Genomic DNA, 17,705 nt, shown 5'->3' on the forward strand with positions numbered 1-17,705 from the left:
TGCTAACGCAAACAACAGTCCTGCTGCTTCACCTGGACAAACACATGGGGCTTTTATTGTGAAGCAGCCACAGGAAACACAATATATTTCACTGAGACCTCAACTGTTGATGAGAGAAATCCTCTCATCAACAGTTATCTACAGCTCGTTTCACACAGTTGGTTTGTGTCTGTAATTACAGCAGTGCTAACATGAGACAGCAGCTTATTGTGTGGTGACATCATCACAGAGCAGTACTGACACGTTTCAAGTCCTGTTTGAAAAGACAAGATATAAGATGTAGACAAAAACAGAGATAGGAAGGACTGATCTCAGAGCTGTGAGGAAACGAGCCGTCATCCGGTGAAGACAACAGTCCACATGTCGGGACTTTCAGACCGAGCAGAAGTCAGCGGACGTCTGAAGAGATCCTGACCGACTCTCTGCTGTTTGAAACTAAAACACTGACGACTCTCTAAACAAAGGTTTCCTGAGGTGAGTCGACACGCAGACATGGAGTGAATAATAAGATGTCGACTTGTTGTTAAATACAGACTTTCCAGAGTCAGTAATAGCAGAGCAGCAACACTGACTCAGCCTGAGAGCAGAGCTGCTGCTGGTTTGGTTAAACGCACAACACGAGAGGATGTGGAAGCAGAAGTGATCAAGAAGAAGCCCACCACAGAGAAACATGATCCTCTCAGACGGACCAATCAGGTTCAAGAGTTACTACAAACCAGATCCACGAGCCTCCAGTCACAATGACACCAGCGGATCCAACAGCAGGTATTTCTCTAATCATCCAGATCACCAAATCCTCATCAGGACCTCTGGACTCATGATAATTATGTTTACATACATACACACATACATACATACATAACATCACATTAAAATGTGACAGACGATAGAACCTGACAACATCGTCTCGACAGTTACATCCTCCACACAAGAGTCCACATCATGTTAGTTTGAAGCTAACGCTAACCTGAAGCTAACCTGAAGTTAACCTGAAGCTAACCTGAAGTTAACCTGAAGCTAACCTGAAGTTAACCTGAAGCTAACCTGAAGTTAACTTGAAGCTAACCTGAAGTTAACCTGACCCTAACCTGAAGTTAACCTGCAGTTAACCTGAAGTTAACCTGAAGCTAACCTGAAGTTAACCTGAAGTTAACCTGAAGCTAACCTGAAGCTAACCTGAAGCTAACTGAAGAAATCCTACAAGAATGAAAGTGACTTGCAGAACCAGCAGCTGACCCGTGACCTGGCCTGTCTCTCTTTGTCTCAGTTAATCTCTGACATCACACACTCCAGGAAGTTAAGCTGCCGTTGCCGTGGTTACGATGAATCATTTCAGTCACTTTTCATTAAAAACATACAACCTTTGTTGGTAGCAGCTGGTTACATGTGACAGAGAAACAGTGTGAACACTGAACATCTGGACACTTTTCAGAATGTATTGACACTTTATTGATGACTGATTGATAATAGTGATCAGCTGCTGCCCTGATGTCTCTTACTGTACTCGGATGTTTCCTGTCATGAGTTTATTGATCTGAATAAGGTGATTCATGTGTTGGGGTGCAGTCAGTGTGTTAGTGAATGGATCTGTAATGTTCGTCTGTTGACTAATAAAAACTGTTTCTGTCTTCTTGTTTCTCACAAACATGAACATCAGATGGATGAAGTTTATATGTGACTGCATATTTAACATAAAACACATAATGAGAGCCACACCCTGCTGTCTGTACGAACACACACACACATCATGTTGGAGTTTTCAGCTCGTTAACTTCTCTCCACACAAACAGCTCACAGCCACAGAAACCAACAAATTACAGACAGAAATATCTGAAGAACGTTTCAGAGCAGCAGAAATCTGTTCTGTCCAGTCAAACGCTGGTTTGTTCTCCACTTCCAACCTCACAGAGGCTCCAGAACAAAGTCGCACTCTTTGACCACCTACACAGGACTGTGTGTGTGTGTGTGTGTGTGTGTGTGTGTGTGTTCAGCTACACGTCAGACTCTCTATAATTAAACACATGTGTTGTCTGACAGCTGGGGCGTTCACACACACACACACACACGCACACACACATACACACACACACACACACACACAGTAAACATGATCTGTGATGTCATGGCGGCGCTCTGGTGCCATCGTGTGGCTGCTCCGTGTCACTGCAGCACGTTTCAGTCTGATTCTGACTCTGATGCTTGTGTCTATAAAACATTTTAAACTTCGCAGCAGCTTGGACGAGCGAGGACTCTCCCATGTGTGATTGGACCTCCTGACCCTGATGAAGGTGAACACCAGAACCTGGAGCAGTCACTTCCTGTCCCTGGTCTACACCTGAACCTTCAGCTCTGACTCACCTGGAGTTGTTGTGGAGCGACGGTGCCGAGCTCGCCTTACGGAAGCCATCTTTGAGGATGGACCGACGCCACGTCTCCTTCTCAGACTTAGATCGAACCGGTGGGCCGCAGTCGTCTTTGGAGCCGCCGCGGAGCCCCGCCCCCGAGGCACTGAGGGTGATTTCGGAGCGAGATGTCTCCGAGGGGGCAGATGGGTCCGGATGGGCGAGCGGGGCGAAACTCAGCTCGATGATCTGTTTGGCGCTGTCACAGATCTGACTCTGAACACACAAACACATGAGCGTGACTCTCTGCAGTCAGACAGGAAGCAGCTGGAGAGCAGAGATGACGACTGTAAGCTCCGCCCTCACCTGGATCTCTGGGGTCAGCGTCGGCAGGTCGAAGGTGAACACTGACGTGGATCCAGATGTCAGTAGGTCCACGCTGTCCAGGCTGCTGTAGGAGGTGCCTTTGGCCCGGTGAGACTCCATGATGCTTTCAAAATGGCGGCTGAAAGAGTCGAGGTTACTTTCGGATGGCCGGCGGGGGCTGCCAATGGAGATGGGAGACTTGAGCCCGCCATGACTGTTGGACGCCTCCAGCGGCCTGACAAGTAAACAAACATCAAACTTCAGCTACAGATAAACATGACTTCAACACGTGCTCAACAACCCCGACAGAGCCACATGAGCGAGAGCAGGACGACACGTCAGCACTGAACGTGAGTGAACTGGTCACATGACCTGAACGCTGTTCGTCATTAAAGGTGCTGATGACGGGTTGTTCTGCCCTTTGACCTCTCACCCCTGCAGCAGCAGGCTGAACACCTCGTCCTCCTCCTTGGTGGCCTTCTGTCTCTGTTTGTCTCCCAGCATCCGCACACTGGCCCAGCTCACCACTCCCTCCTCCTCATCTTCTTCCTCCTCCTCCTCCTCCTCCTCTTCCTCCTCCTTCCCCCCACCTATGCGGGGCTTTGGGGAGGCGTCAGCAGGGCTGAAGCTGGAGTTTCCCAGGACACTGCGGTTACTCCCAAAGGCCGAGTCCACCTCCTCGGCTGCCTCGGCCTCCGCCCGCATCACCTGCACGATAAACACAATCATTATCACACATGAACATGGACCCACTCTGATTCCAGGTGAGACTGACTCCATGAAGTCACCTCGTCCAGGTCGGTCTCCCTGTAGCAGCGCAGCGGCACCGCGTCCAGGTCCGTCTCAGAGTATTTGATGGTCTGGCGGATGATGCCGGTCTTGGGGGTGGAGCCTCTGGGGTTAGAGGTCAGTTCCACCTCGATCTGCTGCACCTTGTGATGGGACAACTTTTGACTGTCGTTGTCCCGCCCCCTTTTCTGATTGGGTAGTGTAAGATAGACAGAAGAGGAAGGGGTGGGGCTGGGCGAGCTGCTGGTTGGAGGTGTGTCGGACAGAGTGTCTGCAAGACAGAAGAAGAAGTTTGTGTTTAACTGAAGTCTGAAGACATAAACGTCAGTTTTTACACAGAAATCTGGGAGGAACAGAGTGAAGATACGTTTCTATGCAGATGATTTTTCAGTTTCATAAATCATTCCCGTCAACACTAAAAACTGTATATATCAACCATGTTTGAATCTGCAAAAGTGTAAAAGTAAAAAATGTTAAAAATATGTTGACATGTTTATTTCTTACAGTGCAAAAGGTCTCTGTTTGTTTATTAACCAAAATCTAAGAGACTTTAATCAAAACATTATTTTATGTTTCATTCATTTATATCATATTATTTACATGGCCTGCAGGTGTGAAATTATTAATCACTTCACTTCAACTATTTATTTGGAGGAAATAAACAGTTTAAAATAGTTAAAGGAAAATGATTCTGCTTCACATTTCTTTTTACACTGAATTTAATTATTAAACTAACAGTAGAACTAATTGATGCATTCAGTTATATGTAGGACTTGTTTATTCACTGATCAGCTCACGTCTTTACCTGCCAATCTAATTCAAACACATGGACATCAGTCTGAAACAGCGAGCAGGAGGAAGTCTCCACTGAAGGTGGGAAACATTACTCATTACATAACATCAGATTAATTAATTAGAACGCATGTCTTCATACAGACACAGCAGTCAGACATGATGCTAAATAAAGAACAGGAAGTGAGTAGTGGTGTGTAGTAACACTTGTGAGTAGAGCTCAGTGCTGTGAGACCTTTTCTCGCTGATGGTAAGCTTCAACTAATTGGCTTAGACGAGGCTGAAGCTGCTTGTTTACATGGCCGAACACAGGAGAAGAGACGGAATGGCCCTTTAACCCGCTGGAAGCTAAAAGTGACATAAACAGCTGAAAATAACACCGTCACCAGGGAAGCTGCTGCTGGTGTGATCACAGGTGGAGGTGTGACATGGTTTGGGAATAAAACACTGCTGTGTTTTTAAATGTAGCAGTTTTCTGTACTGAAGTTCCTGTCCAGTCCCTGAACACCACGAAGCGCTCGGAGGAGTTTAAATAACACGTACAATATCAGTCAAAACAAAATGTTTTCTGTCTCCATGATTTGGGATTCATGTTGCTGCTTCAGTTTTATTCCCCTTTATCTCTGAATTATTACATTTTTCCTTTTTTTGTTACAAAAATGTAAATATGATTTAAAAATCAAGAATCACAGCTGTTCCTCCTGCTGTTCCTCCCCCTGTTCCTCCAGCTGTTCCTCCAGCTGTTCCTCCTGCTGTTCCTCCAGCTGTTCCTCCAGCTGTTCCTCCAGCTGTTCCTCCTGCTGTTCCCCCAGCTGTTCCCCCTGCTGTTCCTCCAGCTGTTCCTCCTGCTGTTCCTCCAGCTGTTCCTCCAGCTGTTCCTCCAGCTGTTCCTCCAGCTGTTCCTCCAGCTGTTCCTCCTGCTGTTCCTCCAGCTGTTCCTCCTGCTGTTCCTCCCGCTGTTCCTCCCGCTGTTCCTCCCGCTGTTCCTCCCGCTGTTCCTCCCCCTGTTCCTCCAGCTGTTCCTCCCGCTGTTCCTCCAGCTGTTCCTCCTGCTGTTCCTCCAGCTGTTCCTCCTGCTGTTCCTCCTGCTGTTCCTCCTGCTGTTTCTAAACTGTGGTGTGAATAACAGCCGCAGCACTTCTACTTTCGGAAGAATATCATCACGTCATCATTTTATCCCGTTAGATGTTTTTGAGCGTGATCTTATTTCAATTATCATAGAAATCGTTGAGTAATGGCACAAAGTGTGTTTTGTGAGGTCTCAGTGAACTTTGACCTTTGATTCTGGTGGACGTTTGAACTCCCTCAAAGCGTTTTTGATGTAATGCGGTCATAATGTTACCTGCGGTACCTTTACTGCAGCGAGTCTCCTCTGTCTTCCCTCCAAACAGGAACTCCCACTTGGCCTGGGCGATCTTCTGTGATCTCGAGGACAGAGTCGCTGCTGAGCCACTGTCCGACTGCAGGAGGAGAGAACAACATATATTTGTTTCAGATCCATGTCAGGGACTAAGAAGGAGTTACACATCAACACTGCGTTGACAGTGTTTTGTCCACTGCGTAACACAATCATAGAAAACTGTTGTAAAATCAATTAGTGAACACTTGTTTGACCTCCACTGAAAAATGATTAATATGTTATCTAACTTTTAAAAAGGTCTCTCAGGCCTTCAGGACAGCAGGACTGACGAGAGTGTACAGATCTGTCATACCATCAGAGAACAGCTTCATCACACTGTCTCAGCTGCTGTGAGCGTCACTGCACAGCTACACAACAGTAGCTCATGTCTCTCCTGCTCACGCAGTATAAGGGAAAAGACATTGTTTTGGTATCTCTGCCCACGTCATCCAATCAGGACAGAGAACTACATAAAGAGGCGGTCCTGTCCAGGAGCAGGATCCTCCTGTTTGCTGCCGTGTCTAGTGACTTCTGCTCCACGTCCACGTGGTGACGTAGAGAGGAGGGTCTGATAACTTACAACAGACAGGAAGGTAGATGAAACGCTGATGATGCTTACAGCAGCTTTGAGGCATTTGAAAATGTTTTGTCCCATCGATTCATAACAGTAGAAACATGGTCCACGCAAGTACACAAACATAAATGACGACATCTGGCTCAGTGAGTCCCGAGTGAACAGATTCAACATCCGCTTCTACATACAGGTGGAGCTAACAAGAGCCAGTGGTGCTAGAAAGCTAATCAGAGCATTTCCAAATAAACTATGTGTCTATAAAGAAATGTGAACCTCCTGCACAGAGAGAAAGAGAGAGACAGACAGACAACAGATGTTCAGCTCAGGCTCCGTCAAACTGCTCAGAAGCCAAACAATGCGCCTGAAGGTTGAACGCTCAGACTACAGCTCACACTTGCATTGCGTGACAAGTTTCAGGTGACACCTTTCAGAACACAGTGACACAGGATGTAGATCTTGCACAGCTTGAAGCATCTGCGTTGGGTGTTTCCGTGGACCAGGTTTCCTCTTTTAGTAAAGCTTCATGGGAGGTGAAGCTGTTGGTCGTTTTTCATATTTTACTGCTCAGATACTTTGATGATTGAAATGCCACAAGATTAAAAGAATTTGGATTTCTGTTACATATTTATTGTTTTTTGATTGGATAGGTTACAATATATAATTACATGATGGAAACATACACACCGTCTAAATTACTTCCTCATACACATTAACCCAAACCCAGACCACCCTCCCGTCCAGCCGACCTGTATCCCTGAGCCGGTGTCTGCTGTGTCATGGCTGGACTGGCTTGAGGTTTCAAGTGACGGACTGTTTCGATCCAGCGGGGAACTGTCTCCCATGCTGCCTGTTACCCCACTGGAGCTTTGAGAGGACGTCCCAGCAGCCATGCTGTGATCTTGAACCTCCTCTCTCTGATCCTTGGACAGGCTGATAACTGGTGTCTGGTACCCCTGAACTGACATCTTTACTCCTTTATCTACCCCAACTTTGCTGCGATACTCCTCTTTGCTTGGAGGGTGAACTCTCGACTGTCTGTAGCTTTCTTCACAGAGTTTGTCTCCATGGTGTACTGATCCGGTCTCCCTCCACTCCTGGTGCCTGGAGGCCGAGCTCACAGACAGAGCCTCTGTGTTTTGGCCGGAGAGAAGCCTCTTAGAGAGTTCAGGGCTGTCTCCTGGTGATCTGTCAAAGAGGTGATCATACTGCTTCAGCTCCATGCCAGGTGATTTATGGTGCCCAGTGAACTGTGGTGGCTGGTAGCGGTGCAGGGATGACGTGTCCTTGGTAAGTGATGACCCATGTTGGTGCCGTGGGTCCAGGACTGGTGACTGAGAGGTGGCTGCACGGTGCAACCTAGCAGGCATGGCTGGTGATGCTGGTAAAGACAGGCCTTTCTGGGATAGAAGAGGTGAGACACGTCCCGGTCTGGTCTGAGGGATTGGTTTATCTGTTTTGGATCTGTGGTTCTGTTTGTCAGCCTGCGAAGGCTCAGGGGAGTTTTGTCTGTGAAGAGTGGCATAAGGTTGTGATTCTCTCAGGAATGGCCCTCCTGTCTTTGGACTCTCTGACCTCAGTGACTCTGCTTGAGACGAAGTTGGAGAGGGAGTTCGTCTGTCTGCAAAGACGGTGGACAGTTTGGCAGCCTCCACAGCCAACTTAGAAGCCATCTCAGCATTTGAGGATGGGGAGATGCTTCTCCTTCCATTGGTTTGGCTGACGGTGTCACTGGCTCTACTGCTGCAGCGTGACGAATTATAGTGAGTCTTGTTTGTCAAGTTATGATCAGCACTGTAGTGTATACTGTCTGCAGCATTTTGGCTGGTGTTGGGGATGTGAGCACCATAGCTAGTCTTAATAGTGTGTTGGGGGTTCCCAATAACTTGATAGCCAGTCCTAGAGTGAATGCTGGTGGGGTAGTGGTGTGCTGGGATCTCATGTTGGATGTCTGTGGGTCTCCCTGCCGGTAAAGGAGGATGAAACTTGCTGGATAACCTGGGGCTCTCGTCCCCCACCCATGGCCTCTGGTAGCTCTGGGGCGGGAAATGAGAGGGTGGAGCCACTGATTGGGTGGAGTACCCTGAGTGGGCACATAGTTGGTCAGAGGCAGGACTTCTAGGTAGTCCATTCAGTGAACCACGGCAGACGCCCTTATCTAGCCCCAGCAGCTGGGTCTTGGACGGTAGGGTGAGGGTGTTACGGGGCAGGACAGGAGACCCGGCCCAGGACCGGCAGCGAGGATACTGGTAGTGCCGTGGCAGGGTTGGGCTGCAGTTCTCTGGGCTGTGACCAGCAAATCTACGCCTGAGTTCTGGGGATCCAAACTCCTCCAAGGCCCTGTAGGTGGCATCTCTGGCAACTGCATCCGCTGTAGCTCTCTGCATGTAAGGTGAGCCACGTGGAGACTGATTCTGAGACGGGTAGGGGTGACTGGGGTAAGGTTCGCCCTGCCCTGGCTGACCATTGTACCACACTGGGTCGCTCAGCCTCTTCCGGAGATGGTTGGGCAGCAGCTGCCCCTCCATTCTGTTCAGAGGATGGTCCAACTCACTCTGGCACACTGAGGTACGGCGCCCCCTGAAGCTGTGAACATTAGACTTCTCTATGTAGCCATAGGACACCACAGATGTCTTCCCCTCCTCACCCCCCACCTCTGGGACCTCATAGGACAAGCTGTGGTTGGTGGGTGTGGAGGGTACAGTCAGCCTCCCAGATGAAGTGGAAGATGGTGAGGTAAGCACTCTCCCCTGGTAGGGATCCATGTCAGAGGGACGGGAGGGTCCAAGTGAGCCACACTGGCCTGGACTGGTCATTGCAGGTGCAAGGACACGGAGCAGCTGACCAAAACTGTCATACGACACATCCTGCCGCTGGACCTGGGTGGGAGACCCTGTTGCATCAGGGTTTGCAAGTTGAAAGCTGACTGTGTGCCTGGAGGAGGACTTAGGAGCAGATAAACTGTGTCCTCCAACCCCGCTACGGTGCTGAGAGACTGGAGAAAGATCCGGACTGCGGTTGGGGCTGGAGCGGGTGGAGCTCCTCTGAGAGTGAGGGAGGACGTCTGGGCACGGGAGCATCAGGTGACCAGTCCGATCTTCTGGCACCTTCCCTTCCTCCTCATCAACAGACCTCACCTCAACATACAGGTGGAGGACTTTACCTGCGTTTGACACCATTTTGACACCTTAGTCACCTAAATGTCTTCCTTTTTCTTTGAGCCTTCACTATTTGTACAAAGGATCCTTTGACCTCCAGGTACCCAATCAAGGATGAGGATCAGAGGTGGAACTGGACTACCAGGTGTGTCCTCCATCTTCTCATCATGTCTTCAACCTGCATCAGGATGCAGAAACAGAGACAACGTTAGAATTATAGAGAAGTTAATATTCAATCAAATATCAATTACAGACATTCGCAAAGATATTTTTGTCAAGATCACATGACCCCCTTTTCATGACATACAGTCAAAGTCCAGCCACTCTCAACTTGTCAGGTCATTTAGTCTCACATTCAAACACATACAGGTTTGTGTTGTAAAATAATCTGCTGTGGCTGATAAGTTAGAGGTGGCAAAGTGTAGTTGTCTCTGGAGTACTTGCAAAGTGACAACAATAAAGGTCATTCCCATGTTCTCAGTGTAACTAATTGAGGCTTTCCACCCAACGAGCCTTAAAACCTGTGGACAATGATGAAGTTTGGCCCTCGACACTTCGTGTCCTCTGTGACCCTCCTATGTAGGTCAGCTAGAGTCCTCGGACCAGAGACAAACAGCCACAATCAGAAATCTAAAACCTCTCATGTTTTATTGATCAGAGATGGAAGTCAAGTCAAACACAGCGTACTGTCACATCTGTAGTGTTTAACAAGTAAATGTGGGAATAGATGCTCGTTTAATCAGTTACAGTTTTGAAGATAGTTTGTTTAATTTTGAGAAAGTTTCGAGCAAACCTGGACTAGACGAGGACTTTGTTCATTCACAGCTTTCAGTTCAAACACTACATTCACATTCAAAGCATCGTCTGTTGAGTGCCAGAGATCTGGTGAATTTAGTTTAATGCATATCTATTAAACAGTTTGACAGAGTAGCTCCCGGAAGTTCAGAATGAAAGCAGCACAGTGACAATGACTGATCAATTGGAACCAAGTCCAAATACAGTGTTTGTTGCAGATGGGGTAATGATACAGCCTAGAGCCCCCGCATCAACTCGTTAACTCCTACATTATCAAGAGAAACTAAACAAGTTCTAGGGGTTCTTTAAGATGGTGTTGCGGTCACAAAGGAGGATTGAGGGTCATTTACACAGCTCTAGACAACAGGATCCTCTTAATTGGTCTGAATTATCTTGGACAGATCTTGGTACAGATCCAGTGACATTAGTTGCATAACTTCTTGGTTTGAGTGCCTCTGAAGAGGTTCCAGTGGTCCTTATGGAGGTTCTAGTTTGCCCCAAGGGTTTTTTTTAGATATCATTCAAAAGGGTTCTTGTGGTCACTAAGGAGGCTTTGGGGTTGTTTAATATGTGCTAGAGGTGCTTTAAGTTGGAGTGGACACTGAGAAGGATCTAGTACTTTAAAATGCTCTAAGAGGTTCTAATGATCATTGAGTATTCTCTGTGTTCCCTACAGGATGTTGTATGAGTCCTTTCAGTGTCACTGTGGAGAATCTGCTGGGTATCAAACTTTTATACGTATGGCACCGGTCGATACTACAGAGTATCAAACAAATGTCAGTTCATCAGCGTCAGTCAGCCAATAAACATGAAGCACGTTTCCATCAGTGCTGGTGATCGGCTGTCCTGTGGCCTTCTCACCACATGTACGTGTCATGTGATGCTTTGTTAAAACAAAATTGGTTTCATTCAGGAACATTATCGAAGTCAAGGTAAAGATACTGATATTTTTAAAGATAGCCCCCAGCTTAGTTCTAGGGGTGCTTACAGAAGTTGTGAGGTCTTTCAGGAGGTGTGGTAACGTGTGGCGAGCAGGCGCCAAGTCGCACAGTTTGATTCGTCTATTAATAGAAGAGGAAAGCAGCTTGGAGTTCAGGTGAGAACAGCCGTCACACAAGTGTCTGATCTGCAGGTTAAACCAACAAAAACTCTCACATCCGACAGTTCTTTCTTCATCAGTTAGTAAATCTGACCTACCTCACATTCTCTGTTCGCTGTTGATTTGCTCTATTTCTGCTCTCTGCCGTCAGATTTGTCTAACATTTCCCTCCGAGTCTCACTGCTCGTCTATTCCAGGTTTTACAGTAAAACTGCAGAAATCATCCTCAGAAGGAGGTCAGCGGTTTAGATCATGAGGAGACTGAAGTCACATGAAAACACCACACACACACACACACACACACACACCTCAAAGTGCAAAACTATGAGGCGATTTATTCTCATTATGTTTCATTCTGTGTCAGTGCTTCAGTGCACTTTAACTATTTCCAGCATTTCATCTGAAATGTTAACAAACTGAACCAAAAGAAGTTTCGTTTCATTATATATATATATATATATATATATATATATATATATATATATATATATATATATATATATATATATATATATATATATATATATATATATATATATATATATATATATATATATATATGTATATGTATATATATACATATATATATGTATATATATATATATATATACATATATATATATATATATATATATATATATATATATATATGTATATATATATATATATATATATATATATATGTATATGTATATATATATATATATATATATATATATATATATATGTATATGTATATATATATATATATATATATATATATATATATATATATGTATATGTATATATATATGTATATGTATATGTATATGTATATATATATATATATATATATATGTATATGTATATGTATATATATATATATATATATATATATATATATATATATATATATATATATATATATATATATATATATATATAAAATGAAAATTGTCTGCCTGCCTGCCTGCGAAAGTGTCACATCTGATAAACTCACATTTTGTTAAACAATAAAAATATCAAAATGGCTGCTGATCATATTCTGCTGCAGCTCTTCCTCCAACTTTTTTCGCCGGCTGTGGGTCAGGGTAGAGCCAGCATCTTGTTATGGAAAGGTCGCTGGTTCAATTCCCCTGGTTTGCATGTCGAGTGTCCTTGGGCAAGATACTGAACCCCACAGTGCTCCTGATGTTCTGGTCTTGCATGGCAGCCGCCACCATCAGTAGCCCTTTTTACACATCAACGCTGCATTATCTCCGCAGCGGCGGTTCGCCAATTCTCCGCCATTATTCGCTCCACAGAGCGATGCAGCGCTGCCTTAAAGACGAACTGCCGTGTAATTCACACAGAAAGCCGGCGCTGTGGCTCCTAAAGAGGCGTGACGGTGACATCATGATGATGACGTTGGTATGTTTTCCCAGGTGTCCCCCTGTCATTATAAACCTGCTGACAGTTTATAATCATTTATCACACGGCTCTTCTTAATATTGTAGAACGCTCCATTCACTTGAATGAACCTTCCCAACGTTCGGTGGTCATTTATTTTGTATATTTGACTGCTGCTAAGCATATTTGACCGTTGTCAAGGAAAGTGGCCTTTTTGCCTCTGATTCACGTATTTCGTATCACTCCGCACTCTAAAATCTTTGCTCCGGTCACTTATCATCCCAGCATGTTCGGTCACTAAGTGACGTCAGCTGATCTGTAGTCTACTTCATATTGGAAAAACGTACTCCTAGGCCACTGGTATGGATGAGTTTCACATTAACTTTAATATTTTGAAAATACATCCAAAAAATACAGATACAGAAAAACTGGAGCGACGCAACAGGAGAACACAAACATGTTAGCCTGATTTTCTTTACTACATTTATCAAAATTAATCAGCGTCGAATAAAATATTAGACCCTGACAGAACTTGGATATTAGTCGAACTATGACAAAAATGAGTACTGAGGCAGGATTTTAACGTTTAACAAAAGACTGAAAATATCCATTACTGGGAATCTCCCCAACATCTCTTTCTGCTTTATACTCGGTAAAAAAAATCAGAGCAGAAGAAGAAGAAGATGCAGCCGAGCCGTCGGACCGAGTCGACCCTGTGCAGAGTCTCTCAGTGTTGATTGAGTTTAGCTGCTCACACATCAGGCCTCATCACCATCACGCTTAATTTAATCTGATGACCTTCAAAAAGGAGCCGGATGTGATCCTGAGAGCTTCACTGTGACACTCAGCTAGCAAACAGGAATGTAATGAACGAAGTCAAAGTGCAGACTGAATGTTTGTTGAGTGTGAAACCATCAGAGACGTGCTGTTTACTTCATGAAATCATCTTTCTGTCAGTGAGGAGAACATCTGTTCACATCTGATCAGTCACTTCCTGTTTACACTGACAACACCAGGAACAACACGCTGCTCACTCGTCTTCACTTGCTTCACTGTAAACTGATCTGAACCAGCATGACCTGGACTGTCAGAAGGGATTCTGGGAAATGTAGGACATCAGTAACCAGGGCAGATACAGAGCGAGGAAGAGAGGCAAGTGAGACAATGAAAACATCTATAAACTGTGACCAATCAGAGAGAGTTGAGGCACAAACAGCTGAGAAGCATCAGGACAGATTCCTGCAGGGCGACTTCGACCCACTTCACAACACCAGAACTACAGATTACACACTTTCCTTCTGTAACCTTTCAGACACGCCAGTTAATACTGGTGATCATTTTCTGTCTGGTTAACTGTTTCCATCTTTCTGCTGTTCCTGGACGACAGTCTGTCAACAAAAACAACTTGTTTCTAGTATTTCTGCTTCTCAGATTGTTGTGTTGGTTTTATTCCCCCACAGGAGACGACAGACGAATCTAACGGATCAATATTACATGCAAGAAGGAAAACTTTAGACCAGAAGTCACCAACACGGTGCCCGTGAGCAGCCTGTTCTAAAAATGAAAACTGAATATTGATATTATCTGTTTCCCACCTTAAGTCATTGTTGATGATTATTGTGAGAGATCATTAATCATAAATAACTGAAGGCAAACTGAACAAATGTGTTATTTCAGAAGAGTGTATCAAACTGGTAGTTTCAAAAAGTTTGGTGACCCCTGATTTAAACTCTTCCAGTTCTGCTGACTGTTGCATTGTGGGTAACCAGACTCCATTAACAAATCCACTGGTTTTAACCTGTGAGCAGGTTTCTTTACATCACTGTTCCCACCACTGATTCATCTATTTATCATTTTATCAATTAATCAATTCAAGTTTAGTCTATAAAATAGGAGTTAATAACAATGATGGAATGTAACTAAGTACTTTTACTCAAGTACAATTTTAAGGTACTTCACTTGAGTATTTCCATTTCCTGTTATTTTACACCTCCACTCCAAGTACCTTTAGTTAATAAAGGGTTAAATCTGGTCTGAGGTCAGTTAGTGATGTGTTCTCTGCTGCAGACTGTGATCACAGCTGACGAGCTGATGGAGACATCTGATGTTTCTGTGGTCGTTTCTCTGTTTTAAATCAAGTCTCCAGAACTGTTCTGTGGACTACAACACTTCACCTGACTTTATATCATCAGGAGGAGGAGAGGAGGACTGAGTTGTACATATTTGGTTGAACTGTTCCTTTAAAGTCCGATCAGTTAATCAGCTGATAGTTTCGGTCGGTGAAACTTGTCGGCTGAGTTTTATCTCTCGTTGAACTCTGCTCTCAGTTTACAGACACGTCACTAAAAGACGAACCACTGAGTCAGCTGAACTTCATTCAAACCCTCAAAGAGAAAATATGAAAAACATCCTGAAGTCACTCTGCAGGTGTGTGTGTGTGTGTGTGTCAGACTGATAAGCACACAGTTAGCCCTACTTTTCCTGGACTCTGCTAATAGGATTCCCCCAACAACCCCCCTCCCAGCATGCACTGCTCAATCCACACACACACACACGCACACACTTATGAAGCCACACGTATGCAGACATGTGCCGACACACACAGCTGTAACCTTACCTGTGTGTCCTCCTGCTGTCCTCACCGCCGCTGCAGCAACGTCTCCTGAGTTGCCGTGGTAACCTCCTCTGCCTCGCTCGTCCCGTCCCTCTCTCGCTCTCTGTGTTATGGAGTAACCTCGTTCGATCGTCCTCTCTCTCTCCGGGAACACTTGCTGTCTGCAGCAGAGCCGGCTCATCGTGGATTTACAGACTCCACTCAGCTTCTCCTCCCCCGGCTCCTCCTCTTCCTCCTCCTCCAGTTCCTCCTCTTCCTCCTCCTCCTCCCTCCCCCATCCTCCTCCATTTCCGATCTCAATCAATCAGCTGATGTCCCCGCCCCTTCTTCTGGGCAGCCTGCCAGCCAATCACATCCTCTGCTGCCTGCAGACCTGCTGCCATCAGCCAATGATGAGCCACTCTGACAGATGGCAGCACACACACAGCTGATTTGTGTGTGTGTGTGTGTGTGTGTGTGTGTGTGTGTGTGTGTGTGTAGGTTCAGACCCGTCCAGTATCAGGACACTGGACCTGTGGTAAAGGACAAACATGGAATTAGAGACAGACTGATAAAAAACAATAAAACACAGTGAACTCTGTTGAACACGCCCCCAACTGTGATGTCACAACAGTGATGTCACAACACACTTGCAGATGAGTGTTTGTGGTTACTTCACTGTCTGTGTAGTTTAGAGAGGAAATCCAGAGTCACAACTAAACTAATATTTACAACCTATTATATAAGGCGGCAGGGTCCGCCACATATAAACAAAGCGAAGCAGTATAAACTGTGTTGTAGTTTGTTTATCAGTCAGTGAAGATCTTTCTCTCTGATATTAAAGACATGTAACATATCTTAATGTGCAGACGTGTAAAATAAAGCTTCTGTATTCAAACATAAACTCAGTGATCAGATCTGAACGTGTTCTCACCGGCGTCTCTGCAGCTTCTCGTGTTTCCCGTTTCTTCTTCTTCTCCTTCAGAAAATAGTGACGCCGGGTGTATCTCTGGATGAGTTCACCGCTTCATCCGTTCCTTAGATTGATGAAATTCTGGCTGATCCCTGGTCAGCTAACGTGTGACGATGTAACTCCAGACCAGGTTTATTATTTGTTCCAGTTCCAGGTGGAGAAAATAACCAGACTGACTTCTCACCAACAGACTGTCATCAGATCGCTTTTCTCTCTTTACTCTCAAGCTGTGAATCAAAGGTCAGTGTCTCTGCCGTCCTGAGGCCGCTGAGCTCCCGTCACATCTCAGACCGTCTGACTGGTTTCACATTTTCAACTCACATCATTAGTTTCCTCCATTTTGTGTTAATGAAGACAGTTACAGCCTTCTGAGAGGAGAATCCAGCACCAAACAGAGACGTATCAGATGGATTATTATGGATTATTATTATACTCCTGCTGACTCCGTCTGTAGCATCTGCTGTTTGCTCCCTTCAGCTGCTGTGATGATTGAATTTCACCAGCAGGGATCAATAACGGAACATCGTCTCTTCTCATATCAGTTATCAGCTGACAGAAATTCATATCGTTCATATTGTTCATCCAACACATAACATTAACGTATTTATGTTAAACGCAAATCCTGCGTGATTATTTCTGCACATTAAATATATTCTGAGAACTTCTGCATGAAAAGCTCCGTGTGTGTGTTTGTGTGTGTGTGTGTGTGTGTGTGTGTGTATTGCAGTACCTGAGTTCCTGGGGGCGGAGTCAAACAGGACTGCTGCCAACAGGAAGTCTGAGAGGAGAGAAGAAGATCAGATCAAATTAAAGCAACACAAACTGTCTCTTCTTCTTCTTCTTCTTCTGCTACTCAATAAACAACATGTCCAACTGTCTAGCAGCATGTGTCCTCCTGAATCAACCAACAGTCTTATTTTATGTCCACTTCCCTCATGGACTTATTTAATGATGTCCCAATTTAAAGCTGTCCTCCACGTACAGAAGCTGTCCTCCACGTACAGAGGCTGTCCTCCACGTACAGAGGCTGTCCTCCACGTACAGAGGCTGTCCTCCACGTACAGAAGCTGTCCTCCACGTACAGAGGCTGTCCTCCACGTACAGAGGCTGTCCTCCACGTACAGAGGCTGTCCTCCACGTACAGAGGCTGTCCTCCACGTACAGAGGCTGTGTCCTCCCTCTGTGTTTCCTGTCAGTCATCAGCTGTTTTCTCCATTAAGCAGTTTTTGGGTTTAAACTGCTGAAGTATAACAGTTGAACATGAAGGTTTTAAAAAATGTCCGTCGTGTCCTGACAGAGTTGACAGTGTCGACATCATCTCGTCTGTGAGCGCTCGTCATCACATTTTCACACTTGTAGGAGTCTGAATCCAGTTTGTTTGATGTTGGAGTAATTACCAATCAGTTAATAAAACTGTTATTAATGTGGATTTATATTATTTACAGGCTGAGTTATCCACA

General features: G+C 45.2%; 1 protein-coding gene across 6 annotated transcripts in view; it reads right to left on the minus strand.

Annotated features, from left to right (window-relative positions):
• Positions 1-17,705, minus strand: part of psda (pleckstrin and Sec7 domain containing a) — a 46,284-nt gene that overhangs the window by 26,006 nt on the left and 2,573 nt on the right. The window contains exons 2-10 of one of the 6 annotated variants that reach the window (XM_037123605.1): positions 16,976-17,023; positions 16,207-16,725; positions 15,297-15,805; positions 7,009-9,595; positions 5,641-5,749; positions 3,497-3,768; positions 3,142-3,416; positions 2,709-2,943; positions 2,359-2,618 (exon numbers count right to left, since the gene is read on the minus strand). In XM_037123605.1, coding sequence (XP_036979500.1) covers positions 2,359-2,618; positions 2,709-2,943; positions 3,142-3,416; positions 3,497-3,768; positions 5,641-5,749; positions 7,009-9,438 — 3,581 coding nt within the window. In that variant the 5' untranslated portion in view covers positions 9,439-9,595; positions 15,297-15,805; positions 16,207-16,725; positions 16,976-17,023. Of the gene's footprint in view, positions 1-2,358; positions 2,619-2,708; positions 2,944-3,141; positions 3,417-3,496; positions 3,769-5,631; positions 5,750-7,008; positions 9,596-15,296; positions 15,806-16,206; positions 16,726-16,975; positions 17,024-17,705 lie in introns of those variants that run through there. The other 5 variants (XM_037123604.1, XM_037123607.1, XM_037123606.1 and 2 more) reach the window with 5 other exon arrangements.

The sequence above is a fragment of the Acanthopagrus latus genome, chromosome 15, assembly GCF_904848185.1.
Source record: "Acanthopagrus latus isolate v.2019 chromosome 15, fAcaLat1.1, whole genome shotgun sequence".
Lineage (NCBI taxonomy): Eukaryota > Metazoa > Chordata > Actinopteri > Spariformes > Sparidae > Acanthopagrus > Acanthopagrus latus.